The sequence below is a fragment of the Pithys albifrons genome, chromosome 1 (assembly GCF_047495875.1).
Source record: "Pithys albifrons albifrons isolate INPA30051 chromosome 1, PitAlb_v1, whole genome shotgun sequence".
NCBI classification, from domain to species: domain Eukaryota; kingdom Metazoa; phylum Chordata; class Aves; order Passeriformes; family Thamnophilidae; genus Pithys; species Pithys albifrons.
Window position 1 is genome coordinate 85,195,119 of NC_092458.1, and position 24,301 is coordinate 85,219,419.

General features: G+C 46.4%; 2 protein-coding genes across 5 annotated transcripts in view; one reads left to right on the plus strand and one right to left on the minus strand.

Moving 5' to 3' along the window:
* LOC139672794 (alpha-2-macroglobulin-like protein 1) overlaps positions 1-13,313 on the plus strand; it is a 39,828-nt gene extending 26,515 nt beyond the window's left edge. For 2 of the 4 annotated variants that reach the window (XM_071557378.1, XM_071557387.1), the window contains one exon: positions 27-1,272. The gene's annotated coding sequence lies outside the window, so the exon portion shown is untranslated. Of the gene's footprint in view, positions 1-26; positions 1,274-12,163 lie in introns of those variants that run through there. The other 2 variants (XM_071557364.1, XM_071557354.1) reach the window with 2 other exon arrangements.
* Positions 967-23,917, minus strand: A2ML1 (alpha-2-macroglobulin like 1). Its single transcript, XM_071557442.1, has 35 exons — positions 23,859-23,917; positions 23,048-23,231; positions 21,961-22,123; positions 21,352-21,404; positions 19,349-19,369; positions 18,682-18,853; positions 18,160-18,244; positions 16,757-16,868; positions 15,452-15,566; positions 15,011-15,120; positions 14,348-14,515; positions 13,884-14,114; positions 13,138-13,201; positions 12,602-12,747; positions 12,172-12,321; positions 11,773-11,925; positions 10,692-10,776; positions 9,804-9,918; positions 9,322-9,547; positions 9,079-9,205; positions 8,376-8,497; positions 7,828-7,882; positions 7,155-7,238; positions 5,939-6,115; positions 5,717-5,798; positions 4,758-4,914; positions 4,446-4,520; positions 3,900-4,062; positions 3,309-3,523; positions 2,955-3,170; positions 2,720-2,844; positions 2,312-2,402; positions 1,525-1,593; positions 1,136-1,238; positions 967-1,007 (listed from the first exon to the last, which is right to left on the minus strand). The coding sequence occupies exons 1-35, from the start codon at positions 23,915-23,917 to the stop codon at positions 967-969; spliced, it is 4,314 nt and encodes a 1,437-aa protein (XP_071413543.1).
* Between the last annotated feature and the right edge of the window lie 384 nt (positions 23,918-24,301).

Sequence of the window (24,301 nt, forward strand, 5' to 3'; positions counted from 1 at the left end):
TTTTTTGTCCTTTCTTGTCTTCACAGGAACAGGGACAGACACATCCTCTGCAGCCTCTGTCCATCAGTCCTTTCTCACCCCTGCCAACTGCCACCACATAGAGATACGAAAAAGATTCTGGCTGAACAGTTAGTTTCTGAAAGGCTCAGATTGTGCTTGCCATCTTATTAAAAGTAGGAGACTAAAATTGTCTGATTGAATGATTATTCAGGTTTGCTGGTTTTCTCCCAAACCAGGAAAATTGCATTTCAAAGCACCTGGGAAAAAGAACTTCTCCCCCTCTACTCTGTGTGTACATGTACATGTGCAAAATTCTGCCCTTCCAGTTGCAGACTTGCACAGGAGGAGGTAGAGCATGCACTACTGCCTCAGAGAACTGAGGTGCAGGAGCTTGCAGGAAGGGCCAAGGAGGAACTCATGGCACAAGGAACTTGCAGGAAGGGCACAGAAAATACAGCTGTTACATCATGTTCAGTTGCATCTTGTACTCCAAAGCTGCCAGGGTCCTAGTGCAGGAAGCATTAGAAGAAACATGGGAAGCATTAGAAGGCTTCAGCTTGCTCCTTTGGCTCCCTGAATCCCCCTTTCCTACCCTGCAATGAATGCGGTGTGGGGTGGATTGAGTGGAGCCTTGTCTGGGTCTGAGGGCTCTTGTAGAACAGACTGCTGTAGACCTGCATTCTCACCCCATGTGGTGCTCAGCCCTTCCTCATTCTTACTTTGTTAGACCACTGTCCCTTTCTCCACTTTCCACCAGAGCCTTCCAGCTGCCTCCCTGGATGCAAAAGAGCCCTCATCCCAGCTCCACACACCTAGGCACAGACAGTTCCTCTTTCGAACTGGATATATGCTCCACACTGATTACCATTCTCCTTCCCGTCTTTGCTTACATTCCCTCTCTCCCACTCAAGACCCACCATTTCCTGATCCCACAGTTCATGTCACACACAGGACTTGCTTCCTACCTCAACTACAGACATCATTGTAGTCTACCAAGGCTCGCTCCTCTGCAAAAGGAAATGAGGAAGTCAATTACACACAGAGGCACACAGAAAAGACTGCATGTGTTCTTTCCCCAACCAGAGAATTAGGAGCCAGTTCCCAGCCCCAGAGTAGGAGGAAGTCTGTAACCCACCTGGCTGGTAATAATCATATATTTTGATGATGGCTGGTTTCAAATTCTTCATCTGAATTACTTGTTCCAGTTGCAGAATGAAAGTGTGAGATTCATCATTGAGCTAGTGGAGATGGAAGGAAATAAACAAGGAACGGGATAAAGAAATCATTGCATAGTCATCTTCCCTTGCTTGAGTGTTTTCCTGAACTACACCTCTCTGATCCATTTAGAGATCTGGATTTTTAAAATGAAGCATTTTGTGAGGAATAGCAAATGCTAACCCTGTGACAATGAAAGTGGGCAAGCTTTCTTTGCCCACAATTCTGCCAGTTCTCTTTTCTTGCAAGACCAGTCCTCAGACTTCTTGTTCTCGCTGTGCCAAACCAAATGCCTTTGTTCCCACTTACCTTCTCCAGATAAATGTAGACCACATTAGCTTCCACTTCTATTTTCTTAATGATGGTTCTGTGCTCCAGCTGGGGTAGGAAACAATAATGCAAGGAAATTTGTGAGCACTTTCCTTAGGGCTTCCTCACCTGAGGGACCCACAGTTGTACTGAAGGGATGGTGTAGAACTGGACTCTACATAGAACTGTGTATTTCTCACATATAAGTGCTTTAGTAGCTGTATCTTTGCTAGTCCCTCCTGGACATCCCTTGTGAGCATCACAGGTATGAATATGCTGTCCCGGCTCAGTTAAAGGAATTTCCCCCCCAGGGACAAAGGGTTGTGTGGATAGTGCAGATGACTGCTATGTTGGTCAGCAAACAGATGCAAGCACCAGTATAGATTCTTGTTATGTCATTTCACTGAGTGTTAGACTGCTCTTAAAGACCTGCGTGGGGACTGTATCTTTCAGGTCTATGTCCTAATTGGAAAACAAATAAGAATCTTTTTGGCTAGAGCTAGAGTATCTCTAAGAATTGTCTTAGAATTTCTGAGAAACAAATGCTGGTTTTAGCACACCCAACACTACATTTTGTTCCTGGCCAAAGTCAGAACAGTTTCAGCAGGAGAAGCTGAACCACCTCTGATCTCCCTTTTGGGGCCTGTATGAAAACAAAAGGTTTTGGTTCAAGTACAACAGCAAAGGTCCACTGCAAAATTAGTTACCTCATGGCCTTAAATGAACAGTAGTAAGTAGGCATGATCCATTTATCATAGATGGCTTATTTTTATTCCTAAGTCCTTACCAGCATCCTAGATCTGGAAGCCAGGATGAATCCAGACAGCAAGGAGACCTCTATGATCACCATGTTGGATGTAACTCTGCTCCCAATGTAGCTGGAGAAGAAAAAGCAGACAGAGAGTCTGACTCTGAGAATAGTGCCCTCCCAGCCCCACTTTCCTCTACCTCCACACCCTGTGTGCAGGACCCTGAGCCAGGTAGCCCATCTGGGAGTGGGGACATGGCAGCTGCTGCTCCCTCTCACAGGAGTTATCCAGCACCTTCCTTCCCCGTGCCTTCCACCTGTCCAATTCACCCTCTGTCCTGTTCACCCCAAGTCCTGGGTCCCTCCATCAAAGCCATGAGACTGCCGTGGCCACTGTCCCCAAGCACAGTCTGTCTTGTTGGACAGAGAAACAACCCTTGGGGTCACCTGGCAAGGATGCTGATGGTGAGGACACGTGGATTGGTGTGGCTACAGTTGGTGAGCTCTGTGCTGACACGCAGAGTGAAGATCACAGCAGCATGTGGAGAAGGCTCATGGTACCTCAGCACTGTCTGCAGGGTAAGGGCCAGGAGCAGGAAAGACAGGCCAGGCATGATCTCATGTAGGAGAAAAGAGGTAAGTTCTCCTCCCTCCTCTCTCCACATTCATCCCACCACCTCACCTGAGCAAAGACGCAGCTGCTGCCATGGACCTGCACCAGGAACTGCCCTGGGATCTCTGTCAGTGCTGTCTCCTGCACCAGCAGCCGCTTCTGGCGGTTCACTTGTAAAGCTCTCCCAAAGGTCCGCTGGGACTTCACTCTCACAGTTGCCTGGCCTGATGAGCTGAACGTCCTTGCTGCATATTTTGCTAAGGCTTGCAAGGCAACCACTGTGTCCTAGAGAGGGAGAGACAGTCACCCCTTCAAAAGCATCAGCTCTAGCAAAACTGACTGGGAACAGGAAGACCTCAACAGGACTTGCCCTGCCAAACTTGGATACAAAAGTGTATCAATCCACAGGGAGCTACTTGTTACCTGGGTGGAGGCAAAACCCCCATAAGCATTTTGCTGCTCTGTCAGCCATGCCACAATACCAGCTGCAGTTGTCATGTCACCTGCGTGCACCCGTGGCTTAGAGAGGTATGCCAGGAGGATGTAGGCTGTCAACTCTACATCCACTGACTGAGTACCAGGCCAGAAGTCTATGGAAGCTGGAGAGCTTGGCTTGGGGCTCCAGTGGATTTGTCCCCCTGCAGAAGGAAAAGGAGCATGAAGGCTATTTGGGGAGGACATAATTTGGGGTTCACAGGAAACAAATCCCATAGTGCTTTCAGAGTTCCTTCCACTCATTCCCTGTTCTCAGGCCAGGATCCCTTTCTTCAACTTATTCTCCAGAGTTTCATCTGGTCTTAGATTCCTACCTCCTCCCTCAAGGGGATCTTGAAATCCTCCAGACTGAGGAAACTATTTCTCATAAGTTACCCTCACAGCTTGTGAAATAAGTTACTGTATTTTCAGTCACACAATGCAGTTACTGCACAAATACACAGAATATGTATAAATAGATATGTAATTTTTAACTGCTTTATCTGGGCCTAGATTGGTCCAGATCTCAGATGTCAGCACCTGATTTGATGGCCTGTTCCTCCAGTTTGTACAGCAGCTCCTGGGTTGTCTCATAGTCCCCAGCCAGAGCAAAGGCATAAGCCAGCATGGCTTCTGTGTAGATGTTGGTGATGTTGTGAGCCACCTGCTGCAGGCAGTGGAGAGCAGTCTGTATCAGCTTGCCCTGCATTGGGAGGAGACAGATGCCAAACTCTGACAGGGGTAAAATGGGACTGGGGAACTCCTTCCAAGGAGCCACACAATGTCTTCCTGATGTAGCTCCAGGGAAACACATTAAAGTACACACTTGTCAGAAAACAAGCCATGCGTCCCTGGTGTGCTCTGGGAGCCATAGCAACCAAACACTATTGCACCATGCCAGTTTTACAGCACTGACTCTTCTGAGGAATGAGGAGCCACCATTTGACCAAACCTTGTCTCACTCCCAGAAGCTCCCTCCCTGTTCCTGGCCTGGAGAACACCAGCATTACAAGCTAGTGTAACCTCATAGTGGTACCCAGGTGTGGGAGTGCACAGGGGAGCAGGAGGGAGCATGAGCAACCTCACCTTCAGCGGCTGACCCATCTCCAGCAGTGCTGCAGTTACATATGCCCCCAGGGAGATTTCATCATCCACGCTGCCCTGTGAAGGGAATGCACCTTTCACTGTCCTCAGTAATGTTAGGAGGGCACAGGCAGTGACTCCCCAGAAAGAAATGCACCCCTCTCATGTTTTCCATTCCCTACTCTTCTCTCTTTAAGGCTGGTTGCATGGGGTTGCAGATTGACTTTCTAGGATCCTTTGAGATCCCACAATCTTTTGCTCTCACGTCTGTCCAGCCATTCCCCAGCAGTGCTACCTGGCTTGGCCTTCATTTACCTTTAGGGAGGAGTGAAAAAACCTCCCTTTGGTGGCAAAGCAGCCACTGGGGAGCTGGTTTTGCTCTAGCCAGCGTAGGGCGTCCTGGATGTTCTTGTCATCTACATAGATGTATTTTCTGGCTTGGCCAAAACTCTTGACTACAAAAGCTGTCAACCTAGGAAGAGGATGAGTTGTGAGAAAAAGAGACAAACACAGAAAAGGCAAAGAGAAAGTCAGAAGTCTCCTGGTGCTTGTCCCTGAAGTTAACACTGACATAGTGGGATGCCAAAGAAGAGTAATTTTCATAAAGAAACATGACCTAAAAGTGGAAATGGTCCACAGGATCCACCCAAGTGGCTCCTCTCCCTACCCTTGGCTTCACAAATACATTACTTATGTACTACTTACTGCTTTACACAGCCATTTCACACGTGAAAAACCTTCTACTTCTGCTTTTACCAGTTGCACTTCATGTCCCCCAAATAATTAGAGAAAATCTAGAAATTCCCGATTTGTTTCTTCCCTTCCTTTCTCCATTCATCTCAACCTAGATACCATAGGCACAACCTGTGCCAAGACAGCTCTTTCAACTCTCCCAAACACCACCTTCCCTGAGAAGAGGATCTTTTATTGCTCTTTCCTGATCTTTTTCAAGTCATATGTACCCCTCTTGGCTGCCAGGTCACCAGCAGCGGTACCTGGTGTTGTCTGGGGGGCAACGGCAGGGCCATAGAGACAAAAAATGGACCTCCCATCCCCTGGGACAACATCTTTGTTGTTCCACTTTCCCACAAACTTCTGCTCTGCCTGACTGCTTTTTCAAGTGAACTAAGTCCCGCAGTCTCTCTCCCTACCAGAGAGTTTCTGCTGACTCCATTCAAAAGAGGAAACATCCATTTTATCAGCTTTCTCAGGCATGGGAGCTGCTCTAGCCAAGACAGAAAAAATCAAAAGAGAGAGATGTTTGCAGTGCTTACCAAGTGTTTCCTTCCCCATCCTTCTGCCCGAAGAAACTATAGGAGCCATCTCTGTGCCTGTAAAGGAGCTGCGTCTGATACCCTGGGGAGATGGGAACAGTGTTTAATATGGCCCAGTAGCACAGAGGAGAAGACACTGATAGAGTTAGTGCAAAGGCAAAAGCTCTTGGTATGTTGGGCACAGGGGAAGGCAGAGGAGCAAGGTGAGTCTGTTGTACTTGCCATCTCGCAGGAGTCCTGTTGCCCTCTCCCTGATCTCAGGGGTCAGCTGCCTTGTCTTCTCCAGGTACTGCAGCATATAAACAATGGGGGCAAACAGCACCATGTTCTGCTCCCCACAGCCGTGCGGCATCTGCACCAGGTGATCCAGGTTCTGCAGTGCCATGCCCATGAGGTCACCTATGCAAGGGTGTAAGAAACAACATGTATGACTTGAGGTCCTTCAGCCAAGCAGTGGATAATAGTACATTATCTTAACACAGGAAAACGTTGGAGATAGGAAGAAAGAGGAGTAAACAACAGAGTGCAAGATGTAAAGCGGTGACTATTTTGCCTTTTCCCACTCTGGCATCATGATGCAGGGTGACCACACTATGGAGTTCCTGAGGAACTTTCCCTTGTCAGTTTTTGCAGTCTAAAGAGCTCCAATCATAACAAGTACTATTTGTAAAGGGCTATGAGCAGAGCTGCAGCTGCTCAGTCTGTGTCATACAGACAAATAAAACAGCACTTAGGGAAAGGTTGAAATGCTTCTGGCCTTTAGACAGACCTGTTCTACCTGGCCATATGTCAACCATCAAAATGTGAGGAAGCCAGCAGGGGTGCTAGTCAGATGGTGTGAAGGTGTCCATATGTCCTGCAGGCAGTCAGAAAAGCCTTGTATTGTTTCCTCCTTTGGGATTCTGTTGCACAATATTCATAGCTACTTATGCCAGACTGGGCTTCATACCAATTCTGGCCTACAGGTAAATTAGCCAGTGCAAAGAGCTGTATTAAATGATAGGTATCTCTGGTCCCAGTAGGCTCTCCAAAGTGTTCTTTTGCAACTTAGTAATGCTGAGAAAATTTTTTTCTCTCCAGGAGCTTCTGCTGTAGCAGAGAAACTTAACAGGGAGGCAAGATGGTTTTGAGCTTTGCTGTTTGTATCTACATAGAAATAGCCAAGGTCCTAAAATACCAGTAAAATTAATGGCCTGGAGTCTCCACTCCAAAGTCCTAGCTAGGAAAAGAGGGATTATTCTCCTCTGAAGATTACTCTTCCCATGAAAGCCTACATGCTAATCCAAATATCTGAAAGCCTGGTGTTTGCAGAGAATAGAAACACAGCATCCTCTCTTTTGAGCAGTTTCATGTCAAATGGATCTTCTGACACCATTACCAAGTTAAGCCTTGCTCTTCAGCAACAGCAGTCTGTGAGGCTGCAATAGAAGTCACTTACCAGAGACAGAAATTGAAGCCCTGGTAGATCCTTTCACTACATTGTCAGGGAGGTGAAGGGACACAGATTCTTCAGCCATATTTCCTGATAACAATAGGATAAGAGGTGTAGCAGGAAAAAACAAGCCCAAAGCTTCTAACTAGAGGGACAAGACTGACACAGGTAAATGGGACACTGCCTACATCCCTCTCACACAGACTGCTTCCTACAGTCTGTCCTGATTATTGCACCAAGCTCTGCTGCCTGGAAACTTTTCAGATTAGGACACATGTGAGAGCTGCTGGTTGGGCTGAGGGCTCACCAAACTTCACAGCTCAATTCACTATGCTTCACAAGCTTCACAAGAATCACAGTTGGACATCACTTAACAGAGGAACATGCTGGAGAGACTTGCAATGCTCCATGGACAGGGTGGGAGCTGTCACTGGTGACTGTCAAGCCCCAGGAACACCCAGGAGTGAGGGAAGCAGACTACAAAGCAGGATACTGTACTCAGTGGCAAATTCAGTAGGACAGCACATATGGTTCATGTTCTTTCCTGTCTAATAGGAAATGAAATTTCCTATGTGAAAAATTATTTGGGAACTTTCTTTCATTAGACCTCCCATAGTTTAGTTCTACTTTTTGGTCTAGTTATTTCAGGCTGCAGAATCCACCCCAGCTGTCCACATACCTCGTCTTGGGCACAGAAGGGAGTTGTAAGGCTTCTCCACTAACACACCTTCCAGCTGCCAGCGCAGAAACATGAACATGGGACAGGAGAAACAAGAATATATATAAAATTCCAAAACAACAGCAACATTTCAAAGCAAGTTCAGGTCTGAATTCAGTGGTTAGTCTCCAGCTGTCAGGGACTCCGTCCTCCTCATCTTTGGAAGGTCTGCACTAAGGCTGCCTGCTTCACTGCTCAAGAGATCAAGAGCAAGCCTGAGGGACAGGGCTCTCTGGTGAGTGAGCATATCAAAAGATCATGTACAGCATGAAAAGCAGGGAAAGATACAGGAAAAAACACAAGTATGTGAATGCCCCTCAAGAAAGGGTACCACAAGAAGGAAATAGGCTTGGCTAGGTCCTGGGAGAAATAAAGTGAACTAAGCCACAGCTTTGGTATGCTATTGCTGGCCCAAAATTGAGGGGAGAAAGCCATTTAGCCCACCTCAGTCTGCCTTTCTCCAGGGGAAGTGATACTCAGAGCAGAAGTGAGCCTGTTCTCATACTGACCTGAACCAGCAAGTGTTTGACCAGCATGTGCCTCCGCCTCATGGTAGGTGGCAAGGGCTTCCTGCTCCCACACCAGGACGTGGTGTCCAGTACCTCTGTCCTCACTGTGATATTCAGAGTCCCTAGCAAATAAATTCAATAGAGCCCTTCTCTTATACCTATGGCCAAATGGAGTCAACTTGCTTTAACTGATAGTGGTCTGAGATGCTTTGAGTGCTTTGGCCAGTAAAGGCAAGCCAGACAGTAACTGGCAGCTTCTTCAGCTGGTTCAGCTTGTTACCTGAGCATGAGGAAACTCAGTGATGTGTCACCAGCAGTGATTTCATTGCACTGCAGTATGGCTGTAACAAACAGAGGGCCCAGCAGCCCCTTGGGCCCCTGTGTACCCTTCCCATTGCATATGGAGTACAGGACCAGCAATACAAGGTTCCCCCACCCACATCTGTGCAGTCTCTTCCACCCCTGCTGGTCCCACAGCCCTTTCTTCAAGAGTTCTCTATGCCATCTTTTCAGTTCCTGCCCTCTGATGAGTCTGTTTAAGTAGAGAGGAAGAGTCAGACATGATGAAATGCATGTTTGAACCATTAAGCATTAAGGGCAAACTTCAGGATCCAGAGGACACAAGGCCCTGCCAGCTCCTCTGGACCTCCCATTCCTTTTCACTTTTAGGGTTCCCCATCACCACTCCCTTTTTGCTGCTTACCCAGCTGGACTGCTGTCACATTCCACATGAAGGTCTTGGACTCCTCTGCACACAGACACTCCTTGTCCCTGCAAGTCCGACATGGCTCCACCTGGAAGTCTGAGGATTTATCGAGGGCCACATGGATCTGAGGGAGTGACAGAAGAAGGCAAGTGACTGGCAACTCAGGCTTGGCACAATGCACTCTAAAAGCAAAGGGCATTGTCTGTCCCACACGGTGTTACCTGTGGCACAGGCACATACCTGTATGCACTGTGGCAGGTAGTTGAAGACAGAAACTTTCATCAGGAAGGTCTCTCCACGGATGACAGAATACGGCAGTGTCACGTCCACAAAGAAGGGTTGAACTGTTCTGAGGCTCATGGTTGGGGCAAGGCCAAATCCCCTCCCAGCCAAGCAGAACGTCTTGACTTTCCACTCTGTGGCAGAAGCAGGCACTGTGACTGAGACATTCCTGCTGCCACTGGAGCTGAGAGGAAGAGAGCACTTGCATGAAGAAATTCATTCCACTCCACTGCAATTGGGAGTGCTCAGGGCCCTGAATTGGCTCAAAGTCTACTAATCCTTCAGTTTGACACACTACAAATGAAGGGAACAGCCACAAAATTTGCATGCAGAGCTTCTTTTACACCTGTGGCTGGACTTTGGCACAAATGCAAGTCAGCCAAGACTCAATAACAAAGAGGTCACCCTTCTGTTCATTTGTGAAGTCAGGAATCACTTACCCAACAGGGAACAGATTCCAGATCCAAGTTTCAGATAAATAGTGTTGAAGTCTTCCTTGGTTTGTAAACTGGTATTGTTCCTTAGTGACTCTTTGGTCTTCTGTAGAAGGCACCCCTGAAAAACAGGATAAGGAGTCCCACAAGAATGGGAAAGGTGAAGCCTGCCAGTGGTAGAGAGCCTAGTGCTGGGGCAAGAGACAAAGCAAGGAGTAAGAGAGATGTGGGAAGAGTCTGGCAGAGAAAGCACAAGGGAATGGGCTAATTTCACAGGAGAGAGAATAAAATGAAGGGAAAAGAGAGCGGTAGTTGCAGAACCAACTTGCAGTGAGCTGGTTTCAAGTTTTTCAAGACTTGGTTAGACAAAGCCCCTTGCTGACCTGACTCAGAATTAGTGCTTAAGAGACTAGGGAGCCATTTTAACCAACATTTCTGTAGTTCTATGAGCAACAATACTGTTTGCTCGCTGCATAAAACTCACAGCCCACTGCAGGCAATGGTTTAAATACAAGCAGGCATGTGAGCCAGCCTAGTTTAATTCTCAAATGCAAACTGAGACATAGAGGAAGAACATGACCATCCCTGTGGCCGCAAGTGGCTACAGGTCTTATCACAGCCTGGGGGGTGGTCACTGGGAAACACACTTGTGTTGGTCTGTGCCAGGAAAGTGATCCTTTGATCTCAGGGAACATCCAGGTAGCGTTATTCTTCAGAGTCCAGTGACTGGGTCACTCCTACTGAGTCTGGAGGACTGGGCAGCTAGACTGTGGTGGCAGCAACACCCATTACTCCTCAGAGAGCCAATATCCACCACCAGAAAAGCCCAAAGACCAGAGGCATCTTCCATCTGATGTGACTCTATGTCCCAGGTAGGCTGAAAGTGCAGCTCACCTATGACCGGCTTCCTATCCGCTCGACGAGAGCACTGGGATGGCTTCTTGATTACAAGGTTTGAGAAGACTTTCAGTCCCATGTTCTATTAGGAGAAGAAGGAGGGCAGGGAAGGCAGAAAAGTGTCTGTGAGTGGGGAAGAGTCATTACTGCTCTTCAAAACTACTCTGACAACTACTGGGGTCAGGACAACCTAGGACCCAGAGCAGCCCTGGCCCAAGCAGACACAGTGCTGAGGGAGGTATGACACAGCCTCGCCAAACCTTTCTTTCTTGTGAGAACACTGAACTACCACCACTCTTACAGGGATGCTGGGGTATCTTGTTCCTCTCAATATATTTTCAGTGGCAAGGACATATAGGAGAGGTGTCAGTGTCCTGTCCCACCCCCTCATGCAGACCGCAGAGAAGAGCTATGTAAAATCTGCCCTCTGAAGTCATACAGAGGTGTGACAGGGAACACAGCCCTCATTTAGCCCCTAGGGCTGTGACCTAAGCTTGTCCACAGACTGGAGAGATGTTCCTATGCTGTGAAAAAACCTCCTAGGGTGTGTCTTATTGCTAAATTTCTAAATAAAAAAGGACAGGTTCTGATCCCCAGGTCTGAGATCAAATGGAACTATCTGTGTCCATACTGCTATAAGCTGGTCCTCTCTAGAAGAGATCTGCCTTAAAGATGCCAAGAGATCTTCCTGGGAACAGCCCTAACCATTGCTTAAGAGCAACCTAACAGCTAAGCCATGTCAATAATCTGTGGTCTAATTCTTGGGATCACTCCCTGTCTCCCTTTTCTCTAATACTGTATACAAACAGTACACAGCCCAGGACTTCATTCTCAAGCCCCAAAAACTGGAACTTGGTGGCCCAGGATCTCATCATCTTGCTTTCTGCATCTGTGGAGGAAAATACACGTGTTCATACTCATAATGGAATTGTACATCTCTTGAGACAACACAGCTAGGTCAGGGCTGACAGCAGGGTTTGCCTGGAAAAGGCAAGGCCTTCACAGACTACCTGGGGAGAAAGATAATCTCAGATGCTGATATTTACAACATCTTTGGGAAAAGTCATGAGGTGATTACCTGGAAGAGGTTAAAGATGTCAGGCTGAGGGTAATTCTGTGGCTTCCCTTGTAGCATAGATGATGTGGAGAGGGGCTGAACACAGGGATCTGAATGCTCTTCTACTTGGGCAGGATATCCACGTTGGTAGGCACCAGGGAACAAACCATAGACCTAGGGAAACTCACAGGTAGGGAAGAATTGGGCAAGGAGCAAATACCACCTTCAGATGCTTCACTCCTCCCTTCCCTAGCATACACCTTTGTTCCTGCCCATCTCCTGCAGCAGGCCCTACTTTCTCCTCCCTACAAAGAAGTCCTCATTCATTAGCCTTTGGCTCCCCTTAGCAAGAGCCCCTGCCTGCCTCACCCAGCTCATCCATCACTCCTGTATTTTTTGTCTGATTGCACAGGCACTCACCATTTGGCTTGTCAGCTCACTCTCCGGTCTCATGAAGAACATGTGTCCATCCACTGCCTGCACTGCACACAGAGAGCCAGGGGCTGCCTGCAGTTGGAGCTGCACTGTTGACCCTGTGTGGGCTTCTTTATCTGGAAATCCTACCTTGACCTTGAGCAACATACCAGGAAAGAAATATGAAAAAGAGAGGAAGAAGGGTGACAAAAGTGGCACAAATAGAAAGGGAGACCAGCTGGAATCGCCCCTGCTCAGCCACTGCTATGAGCAGATGTCACTACTGAAGCCTCCCTGGTCCCTGGGCACTGTGCTGCAGACATTCTCTTCCTTTCTTCTCTCCAGTTTTCTCTTTGAAGGATCTGAGGGTCTCCTTCCCTCAAGTCTCCTGACCCTTGCTTGTCAGCTCTCCCAGAGACACAGAAGTGAGCCTCACCTGGTTTTGAAAGCACAAGGCAACATTGAAAGGGATGCTGTCAGCTGTTACCCCTCCATTGGGGAAGATGGCATACACCACTAAGGAAGGTGATGGGGACAAGTCAGCAGTGAAGGTCAAAGGAATGGAGAAGGAGCCCTTCAACACTGAGGAAGAAAAGACAAAGTGTTTTCATCACAGCCCAACCAAGACCTCCTTCTGCCCTTCTTTCTTTCCTGCTTTATAATCCCACAATGTCAAACTACTTCCTGCTGCTGCACTGTCTGCCCTCTCCCTCAATTTTCTGACCCTATGTACTCCATATTCCCCTAGGTCCTCCCAGTCTCTCTTCCCATCATTGTTACCCCTCCTTCATTCTCCCTTTTTTCCCCTCTTCCAGCTCATAGAAATGCTTCCTCAGCCTCCCTCTGTCCTGTTCACTGACTACAAGATCTAAAGATTGAGAGAATTTGGGAGAAACTCAGTGATTCTCACTGTCCAACCTAGAAACTCACTGGGCACAACTGTTTCCCACTGTCTGGCTGCCACAGACTTACTGTTCAGCTTCCCGACCTGGATAATCCTCTGGCCCCTGACAACAATTCCAGACTTGCCAGTGACCTGAAAGAAGAGGGATATGGGATGAACAGACTGCTGTTTGGCACCAGAGTGCAGCCACACTTACCTATGTGCACCTTGCTCTCATAAGCGAAATAAAACCTCCAAAATAAACTGTGGGTCAAATCTAATCCCAGACTTTAGGTCCAGGAGATTTGCACATATCACAGTTTGGAGGAGAAGCTTTAACACATGAGATTCCGGTCTAATCTGTCCAGTTTGGACAATGGATGGGTAGTGGGTTCACTGGAGATTAGTGAGTGACAACTATGGTATTTTCCCTCCTAGTAGACCATTCTCCAGGATAAACCAAAATCCATTTCCACTGATTATCTATTTGATAATCAGAGTGAAAAAGTGATCCCCCATCCAGTTGTAAAGGGAGAAGAGTTTGACAGCAGACTTTGCACAAGACACTTCCAGCTGCAGCCTTATAGCAGAGGCTAAGGGGATGATGGGCTAAAAGGCAGAAGGCAGCTCCCATCTGTGGAAGTGACTGTGGCCCCAACACCAGATCACGGTGTTGCCAGGCTGAGTCCTATCAGGTGTAGCATTCACCCAGTCCTCTGAGAACAAGTGTTTCCTGTCAACCCTCGAGGGATGACCTAAATTACACCCTCAACTATTCATTGATGTCTGATCCCATCAGTGCAGCCTTTCCTCCCAGGTTATTGACTACACTTACATAATATGCAAAACCTATACGGCTGGTGTCTTCTCCCAGGTCATCCCGACTGAGTGTGAAGGTCACCTGGACATTCTGCTTCAGCCCACAAGGCAGTGTTTCTGTAGGTGGGTGTATGTCCAGGAAGCTCTTGGTTGTGACATGAAAGGGCTGCAGGTGATGGTATGCATTTGTGTAACTGAAGTCAGTTTTTCGAGGTGTGTGCATGTGATCCTCCAGTGTGAACCTCCCCTGAAAGGGAAGACACATAGAAATCAAGAGTTTCTAGCTTCAGTGCCTTGTTAGGATGTCATTAGCTTGGTTTGGGAAGAGCTGTTGTCTTGGTGCCCTCCTGCTCGCTCTGCACAGGCAGAGCTGTGTGGTAAGCCCAAGACTGAGCTGGCAGCGAGGCTTCAGGGAAGGAGTGGGGAGCACTGACAGAACTCAAGGATTTTCACTTTGCTGTATGCAGACATGGTATTTACCTCCAAAGTGACTGATGAGCTGTTCCAGTCAGTTGTGTCCAGGTTGAATGATGCTGTTCCATTGCCATCTGTGATGTATGTTTTGATAAACCGACGCCTCATGAACTTTATCACGAGATAAACTTTTCTATTTTTCATACCAATTCCATGGTGATCCTGAACCTTAATCTGATGACAACAATGTGAAGCAAGAAAGGCAAAGTCAGATATTTTTTCCAGAGTCGTAACCCAAAACCTTCCTCTTTCTGAGAAACACAGATCTTCTTGTGTAGGTGGCCTTAACTTCAGTCTGGCCCCAAGAAGACAAGAGAACTGTAAAGCTCCCTCATCTCTAAAACTAAGTTGAGCATGATTATAATTGGTCTGCTCCAAAAGATGCGTGTGGCTAGAGCATGAGGAGCTATCTCCTAGCCAACTGCTGAAGCATTCTTGCAATCCCACATCCCTGCTGAGACACCACTCATTATTCACAGCAGAACCTGGAGGTGTAAACACAACAGGGAATCTGAAATGCAGCAACTGGAGCCACACTGTCAGGTAATGTGACACAATGCAAGGTAAAGTACTCTGAGAAGCAGAAAATATTCTGGGTCAGCAAAATTTACTAGGCACAATATTCCTTCGCAAATCATGGGAAGTGAAAAAGCAAAGGAAGAAAATCACCTTTCCCCTGTAGGGTACTCCAGGGATGTAATATTCATTGGGTGTCTCAAAGACTGCCTTTGCAGCTGTCCTGGAGATGAGGATTTGGCTGGAGGTGTTGATCTGAATGCCTGTTGTAATGCAGAGTGCAAGGGAAGCTGGATCAGTATTGGAGATGACTACCCTATTTTAGCCTCACTTTTTAATTCCAAACTCCTCTAAGCAGAGTGTTTCAAACTTCCTTCCAAAGACCAGCATTCTTCAAGGCTGGAGGCTTCTCATGTGTGCCTTCCTTCTTTAGTTAAGATGGCTGCGAGCCCCTTTGTAGCCTCACAGACCACCCTCCCACTCACGCCTCATCCACCTGCTGCTGGCAGAGCACCTCTCTATGTCCTGTGATAGTCCCAGCAGCAGGGAGGAGGAGAGGAGCAGATATGCCCACTCTGCTCAGCCCCTGGGTACCTGTGCCCACCTCCAGAAGAGAGGCTTCTGCATAGAGTTTGCTGTCTTCCTCACTGGGAATCAGGTTGAAGACTGATGTGCTTACAGAAGAGGTGAAACAACCACTGCTCACTGTCTGCAATAGGCAGTAGTAGATATTATTTGGGGTTGGAGAGAAGGGAAGGACTCAGAAGTACAAGTCATTCTGTTGTAGCTGTTGACCACAACAAATAATAACGCAGTAAAAAACTGGAACAGGTTTCGCAGAGAAGTGGTGTATGCTCCATCCCTGGAAACATTCAAGGTCAGACTGGATGAGGCTCTGAGCAACCTGATCTAGTTGAAGATGTCACTATTCATTGCAGGGGTGTAGAACTAGATGAGGTTTAAAAGTCCCTTCCAACTCAAACTATTCTATGATTCTATGATAGATAGATTGGGTTCATATTTTAAATTCCATATTTTCTATTTTATGTGCATGCATACATTGTAGTTCATATTTTAGAAACATAAGTCAAAGCATTCATCACAGTTTTATCAAAGTTACATTGTCAACTTCCCAGGTTTAGTAGAAAATATAAGACTCCTCTAAATGAATCACACAGTAAATACATCAGTATTTTAATAGATCTAGCTAAAAGAATTGGACAATCAAATGAAAATTCAAAGTAACAAATTATTTCCAGAGCTGGAAAATTACAACTACTGTAACAAGTCATAATGACAAAACATAAAGCATGAAAAGCTTTCAATTGCATATGTACAAGGGAAGAACACAGCTGTGAAATACTTTATTAGGCATGGAAATGTATAACAAGGAAAATATTAAAATATGCAATCTGTAAACATACAAAAGGAGAAAATTAAGTATGAAAGCTGCTGTGTGATTGGGCTATGGAGTTAACTGTGTCTCCACCATGCATCGGTGTCTCCGTTGAACTCCAAGATAGGTTCACCATAACATGGTGTTTTTGTACCTGAGAAAACTGTTAGTTGTTGTTTCTTACACTGCATCAATTTCTGGAAAGTTATGTTTTTTCCAGGAGAGATAAGAACTCTCGAAATTTATGTGAAATTTCTGTTTTCTAGACCCTATCATTAATACACAAAGTTACAAAGAACTTTTGGGGGTAAAGGCTTCTTAGCTGGTCTCGACAGCAATAATTGCATTAATTTAATAAAACCAATTATTTGTTAGACTACGTATAACTACAGAGGTTGGCAAACCTTCCTTACATAACAGTTCATTCTGTTCTCTCAGCCCTTGACACTTAGTCCTACATGGTGCTTCTTTACTACCCATATATCTTCCAGGATTTTACTCACTGGACCTCTGTATTCCCTGCAGATGTCCTTGCTGGCATTCTGAGGCCGCCTCCTTGCCTTCTGGCACAAAGTCACCCGCATTGTCCCTCTCACAGCTTTCCCATAGCTGTACCTGCAGGGAGAACAGCAGAGGAGCTGCCAGGCAGAGGCACTCTGTATTCTGTCAAGCACATTGCTCCACACAGGTGCCCTTCCTGATGAAAATCTTAATACAGCTGGCAAGAAGGTAGGCATAAATTAAAATATAGCATATTGAGTACTGAGAGAGTACAATAATCCAGCATTCAACAGATGCTTAAACAAAGCACAGACAGGAGCAAACACTCTCTGAAACTCTCCCACTTCCGGGTGCTTGCTGTCCTGGAATTGCAGGCAGACACAGAGCTGACCTGACTTATCCATGCAGCACAGAGCAGCACTCAGTGAAGATATCAGTTCAGGTGTGAAAGCAGCAGAAACCTGTGTCCCTGCAGACAGGAACAGCAAATGGCAGTAACAGAGCTACAGCGACCTACAACCTGCCTCACTATGGGCTTATCTCATGATCTAGAGCCTAGTTTCCATCATCCGACCTGCTCTGGTGTTTTTTGCAACGTACAGAACAAGTGTGCCCTTGTCGGTTTAGACATTTACTCTGCCTGCTTTGCTGTCTTTTCTTCCTTTGACTCCTCTCTGACTTTCCCTTTGGAGCAATGCTCCTGACAGTATCAATGAAAAGAAGACATCCACGACCCATCCTGGAGATGCAGAGTAGTGTACCTTTTACTACTACAGTTTCATATGACCTAATTGTAACTGTCCCAATTAATGAGAAATTATGTCAGACCAGTGTCAAAAGAGACACCAAAAGTGTCCAGACAATGCAGCCCCAAATAGAAATGAGTTCACCCCCTTTATCTGTCTACAAAGTGCTTTTGAGATAATTCTCCTTCCTCCTTTGTGTTTATACTGCTGGAGTATGCTCATATGCTCAGTTTTTACTGATGATCACCTAACTAGAGAAATCCACCTGCTGTTTCTAAGAAAGAAATAAGTTCAGTAGCATATAAGTGAGAAGGAACAGCATAAACCCCTAAAGAAATGCCACTTCCTGCTTCTTTACCTCAGCAGATCCATCCCATATCAAATATGTGCGTTTCCCCACAGAAGGTCATCCAAGGCTGGACACACAGGGCTTCCAGAGCAGGGTATCACTTGCCTAGAACAAGTGTCTCCATAGCTGGATGGTCGCTATCTAGTGTGTCTCACGTACCTTTTCCCCAAGGAAGAGATTTTTCTAAAGAAATGGCTGTTTGGTGCTTCTTGGACCACTTCTTTTTGATGGACTCAAGAGATAGGAGGCATATGGAAGCAGAGACACAGTTGTGGTGAGTTCTTTCCTTTCCTCTGAACAGTCTCCTTACCTGCCACACACACGCAGTGGGAAGGTTTTATCTGAAGCATAAATCTGAGCTGGTCCCTCGAAGAAAACATCAAACTTTTGCAACACTGGAACAAAAACCTCAGTTACTCCATCAAAGGTATAAGAATACCCGGACAGAGGACCACAAAAGGCAAGAGTGTGTTCATGTAAGGCTGGAGTCCCATGAAGGAACATGTTAATGAGGTAAAAGCAAGCATTCATTAAAAACAGGGAAACCAAAGGAAGAATCCCTTTTTTTCCAAAAACCAATCTTGCAGGAGTCTTCAGTGTATTCTCACTCTATGCTAGCCTAGTTGTTAGCAGATACCTTCTTCAGGAATCTCCAGCACAATGTCCCGTGTGTTCATTTCTGATATTGCCCATTCTATACTCCATAGATTTGTGTTCATCCCTGGCCTTCATGCAGCACATCTTAGTTTACAGTATTTGGCTTTACAGTGTTATACAAACAGGCAAGCAACAAACAGGCAGCTTCTTCCATCCCATTCTTTGTTCTCCTTACCACTTTCCTCCACCTTAAAGGTACTGGACTGGACTGAACTGGACTTAAAGGACTGGGCACTGATGGTATAAGTTCCCAGAGAGAGTTTGTCAGCTAACTGGAAAGAAAGATCTGCAATGCCCTGTTTTGGTCTCACATCCAGCCACTGGCCAATGCGGTTTTGGTTCGGGTCCTGTGGTGCAAGGGAAGGAAAGAAGAAGCAGTCATCAGCAATACCTGCTATTCCCTACCCAGATCCCACTGGATTCAAAGGCACTTCAGAGATTTCTGAGGCTTTCAAAGGTTCCTGCTGGCTTTTCCCCAGATGGTGGTGAAGGGACCTGAGCACTGAAGCACCAACAGAGGCAAACTCAATCCACTCAGGTTTACTCTACTCTATACTGGTATTGTAAAAGAAGGTATGAAAGGTCCTGACATTTAGATTCTCCAGTCTTATGTAAAGATGAACTACAAGAGTTAGCTTAAGTCTGGCTGGCATTCCTGAATATGGAAACGGATGAAGCCAAACCAATTGGATCATCAAGCCTTGTTAAAAAGAAGCATTTGTACAGAGAATGTGCACACATAGAGCCTAAGAAAAGTAATGTGAATCAGAAAGACAGCGAAATGGTACTATCCATACTGAAGTACCTTTCCTCATGACTCCTGAGAAGTCTGAAACACCCACCTGGATTTCCACCATGGAGTACTGCAAAGCAAACAGACAGCAATGTCAGAAACTGGAATGACGCAGCAACCTGCACATAAATTTATCTTACCCACCCAGCACAAGTACTGTGACAAACATTACAATACAAGAAGCCAAAACCATGATTATTTCTTTGAAATAGCAAGGAAAGAGGTAACATAAAAATCTGTGCTATTCTTTAGATTTGGTTTTAGATCCCTGAATTTTTAAGTTGCACTTTGATAGATATTCTACAACTGTGAAAGCTAGAATTTGCTAGGAGAAGTGTAGGAAGACTCACAAATACCATCATCTCTAGTTCACAGATATTAAATGGCCTCAGTTGTGTAACATAAATCTCAAAAATTAGTATCACCCATAGGAAGAATACAACCCACATCTTGTTTTCAAATGCCTGGCCTAGGAGGTAAGGCTTAGAGACATGAATTAATGCTGCCTGCAACTGATGGTAACAGAGAGGGAGTACAAAGGAGGACATACTTCAGCTCTTCTAGGCACATGAATTCTCTGTTTGTTCTTATATCACTGCATTTATCAGGCAGGAGGCAGCAGTGATGAAGAACATGCAGTTTGTGAGTATGAGGCATAAGGAGGCAGAAACATGGGAGAGTAATCAGTTTGTAAACATGTAATTGACATGTAATTCACATTATTCATCATTCTAAGCTTTCATACAGGTTATCATAGGCAACTCTGTTTTCATTGAAATAAAAAATAAATACAGGTTAATTATCTTCATTAATTGAATCTAATGTCAATGCTTAAATGAAGCATGCTGGTGAATGGCAGCTTTGTTATCTTCAAGTCATCTAATTTAAAAACTATATATTACAGCTTTAAAGTATATTGCATTGAAACCTAATAATAGCTTTGGCTGAACCTGACCTCTTTTGAATTTTTATCACAGCATTATTAGCAGTTATAGTGCTAATTTGCTTATACTCACATATAGACATCGAGCATTTATGGTCAAGTATGTTCATGAAACAATTGTAGGCACAGAAGGACATGTATTGTTTGCTCTAATATCTGACTAATATAAGAGATATGACTTCTCTTTTGGGAGGAGAAAGGACTGTGTGATCTAGGACCTCACTAATAGCCCAAAAAAGAGGAAATATAATCAGCAATAAAAAAGCCAGAAGGATCTCTCTATTTCAGTTGAGAAGGATTTGCTCCAACTCTCCTCATGTGTGCCCGTCAGTATTTAATTGTCATGGCATGAATTCCTGTTGGCTCTCCTGAAATAGCCTGAGGACAGAGGAGTGTGAAATATCTATAGCTGCTGGCTGCAGGTATAATTGCTCACTGCAGAAAGATGCCAGCCTTGAAGTTTCCTGGATAGCACATATGCAAGTCTCTGGCAGCTTCTCACTCCCAGGACATGGGGAGAATGAGCTGCTGCCAGCAGCAAGTCAGTATAATTTGATTTTTTTGTTTTCTCTCTTTATTTTTTTTATGATCACTTCATGTGTATCCTTTGCCATATCAATTAACTGTTTTTAAAATTTTGCAGCTTGGTTCAGACTCTCCTGCCATTCTTAGGTGCCACACACTCCACAAATTGCTTTCCAGATGGGAAGGTAGCTCTGGCAGCTTGGGTCTGGCTAGGTCTATACATATTTTGTCTGACAATTATGCCCCTGGCCAGCAGCCCATGGATGTCTCCAGAAGGCCTACCTGCTTTTTTGGCAGGGGGGCAGGTGCACACAGCTAGCTTGGCTAGCTGGGAGGGCTGGCACACTCCCCAAAAACCATCATCAGCACCAACCTTCCCACCTGCCAGCACCTGTCCTGTGAGAGCAACAGCAGAGACAATGGTAAGCAGGTGCTGTTGTTCCAATTTGGTTTACTCAAGGGTTGGTTTTGGCCACCCTGGGTGCTGGGATTGTCCCAGCCTTCCTGGTGTGGGGCTGGTAAATGAGGCAGAACCATCAGGGGGAGCTTGGAGATTTCTTTGCCTCCACTTAGACAGGATTTACCTTGCTGTTAACAGGAACAAAATCTTCGGTCAATGTCACTATCCGGAATTTCACTGCAGGGATAAAACAGAGAAGAGCACATTAAAGAGACAGAGTGCATTTGGGAGTGGATTTGCCCTGCATTTGACTCACCTTGAAATCAGTGCTCCCCACACAAGCCCTACTGACAGCCCAAGCCTGCCCTGCATCCCCTCTTACCCCTTGCTCAGCCCTGCTCATCAATCCTTCCCCAAAACATGTGGCAGCAACCAGCCTCACAATTTAAGGGTTTCCCATGGACTACACCCAGTTACCCTTACATTTCCTTGTCTGCAGTGTAGACAGACCAGTCCTACCTACTTGGCACCCTGGCCAAGAAGACCATGTTCAGGTTAAGTCCCTCTTTCAAGACAGCTCTCCTCCTACAGCATGTGAGACTGACCTTTCCAGTCTCCTCCTGCTGCTAAAATTGTTTCATAGATACATCACTACAGAAGACGGCACTCCCCCTCTATCCCCATGGAGACTACATAGCACAAAGCACTCAGCACACCCCTCATGGGAAATCAGGAATAAAGTCTTGGCAGGTCCAGGCTGGGGCACTGTCAGGGTGCTCCGTGCAGTGCTCACCTGTCTGTCCAGGGTTATAGATGGGTTTATCCACCTGAATGAAGGTGCCTGCCCCAGCCCTGCGGATCAGGACTTGCTTCTCTTCATTTGCACTGAAGTAGTGGTCATTGGAGACGCGCAGCTGGACTGTGCCCACCTCCTGGCTGCCTGCAGGCCGGGGGACCTGGGACATAAAAGAGCAGAGCCACTAGGTTAGCAGGCACTAGAGCAGTGCTCTTCTCCTCACTTCAGCTGCCCTGCAAGGTCAGCCTCTTCATCATCTTCCTCTAAAGGCCAGCACAGAGTGTCCCCTCAGTGGCTGAAGGCTATATCTATGGAAGCACAGGGGACAATGTTTAGCAAGTGGGACAGATCTTGGAAAGGAGAAAAAGGCAATCAGTTCTGACACAGAAATTGTTTGCCCATTCACGAGGCCACTGTTAGTCTGCATGGAGCAAGATGGAGAAGACTTAACTCAAGGGAAGAAAAGGTCCATGTTGATAAAATACCTGTTTCCTAGAGTCTGTGGGTCATGGAGACTGAAATCCATTCTTATTCATCAGTGCAAACAAAGAAAACAAGGATCACGAGTTTGGAAAATCAGAAAGATTTGTGCTGAGCTTGCAAGCATCCTCCCATGTATTTCCTGGTCCCCCAGCACATTTTCAAGCCCTTAAAGAAAAACTTGAAGTGAAGCAGACATGATGGGAAGCTGTCTGAGCTGAAAAGTCTGACTCTGTCTGCATCACAGATTCAAACACCCTGTGACAGCACATCCTTCTCAGAGGAATGAGCTGCACAGCTGCCATTTGTGTGCTCCTCCATCCTCCTCAGACCTTTGGTGTCTGGACAGGCAGCCTTTCCTTAGTGTGCCACCAAGCTGGATTATGAGATACCCCACAGGAAGAGTACCAAGTGGACAGACAAAGCCAGGGAACAAAGACAGCAGGCTCCCACTAAACACTCTCCCTGATTTTGCATTCACTCTTTTCCATACCCACTCAACCCCTCAGTCCTCATTGTCTGTTTCTCTGGTAAGAGGCATGATGAGCCAAAAGGGCACACTGGGAGGTGCCAGCTAGAGATCCCTGCCAAGAGTGATTCTGACCTGAAATTTGGTGCACTCGAAGATCCAGTTGTTCCGGACAACCTTGCGGTAGAGGCTGAGGTTGCCAGATGAATGTAGAAGAGTTAAAGCCACACGAATAGGCTTTTCCACCCCACGGAGGTCCAAGCACACCCTCTGGAATGAGGGGTAGGGCAGTGATGCCGGAATGATGATGAGGTACCTTCTGCAGTGGGGAAAAAATAGATCACATCTTGGGAGCAGTCTCACTGAGTCTTGGCACTAATACTCAGTTTTGAGGAAACAGGAGAGTTTACCATCTCTCTGGAAGCAGGAGGTGCTGCTCTGCTGCAGTGAGGGGGATAGATTAACAATGAGAGTGTGAATGTCTCACAGGAGTGATGGAAGTTGTATAGTTCACTTCAGATTAATACCAGAGAAATACTTGCAGGTGACAGACCAGGATTTGCCCCTCTTGCTTTGACATGGCTCCTCAACTACCTTGACAAGAGACTGGTTCCTGCTTAACCATCCTCAGCACTGCAGCCTGTATCATTTGCCCTTCACTTTATCCTACACCTTTCCCTTTATCCTGTCTCAGACTGCAGCCCCTCACTTTTGTTCCCCCACCAGTCCTCACCTAGTTCTTGTACTGCAGCAACATTCATGACAGAGGTTCCCACCTTCAGGAGGGCTTCCCACCTTCATAACACGGCTTGTGGCATGCTGCATACCACCCCATGCCTACCCCTTCCAGGAGGCGACTCCCAGGGTCCTATGCTCTCTCCCAGCTCTCTTGGCCCCTCCCTCAACATCACAACTATAATTAACTAGATTTTTAAATGGCACTTACGGTTGTGCCACTATCCCCAGTGTGTAGAGCAGACAGCTCAGGAGGAGGGGAGTCCACATTTTCATGGGAGATGCCCACAGGGGCAGATTCCTCTGGAGGCCTGGTCAGGAGAGAAGGTAGGGTGCTGCTTCTCTCCTTTCAAAGTCTCCAAGCCACTTGCTGTTGCTGTTTCTCCCAGGAAGCAGACAAGAAGCCCCAAAATTTCCTTCCTTCCTTCCTCCTCATTCCTGCGTTTATAGTGCTGCAGGCACAGGGTTGTACCATTCAGGATGTTCCCCAGCCAATCCAAGTCCTTTTGGACTCCAGCCTCACTGCTTCCTACGCCCCTGTGGATGGATCAGCATTATGGCCTTTTATTTTGCTAACCATCAGCCTGTGTTCTGTTCTCTGCACTGCCCCTGCTCCCTGTGTCAGTTGCAGCCCCAGTCCCATTGTTTTGCCTC

Bases quoted from the DNA above. Each gene is read 5' to 3' on its own strand.
- A2ML1 (XM_071557442.1), bottom strand. From the start codon at position 23,917: ATGTGGACTCCCCTCCTCCTGAGCTGTCTGCTCTACACACTGGGGATA. The intron at 14,115-14,347 runs GTAAATACCATG...CTTCCCTTTCAG, and splicing joins GCTCATCAGTCACTTTGGAG to GGGAGGTTCACACTGGAGGA. The intron at 1,008-1,135 runs GTGGGTTACAGA...TTCCTTTTGCAG, and splicing joins ATATGATTATTACCAGCCAG to AGGAGCGAGCCTTGGTAGAC.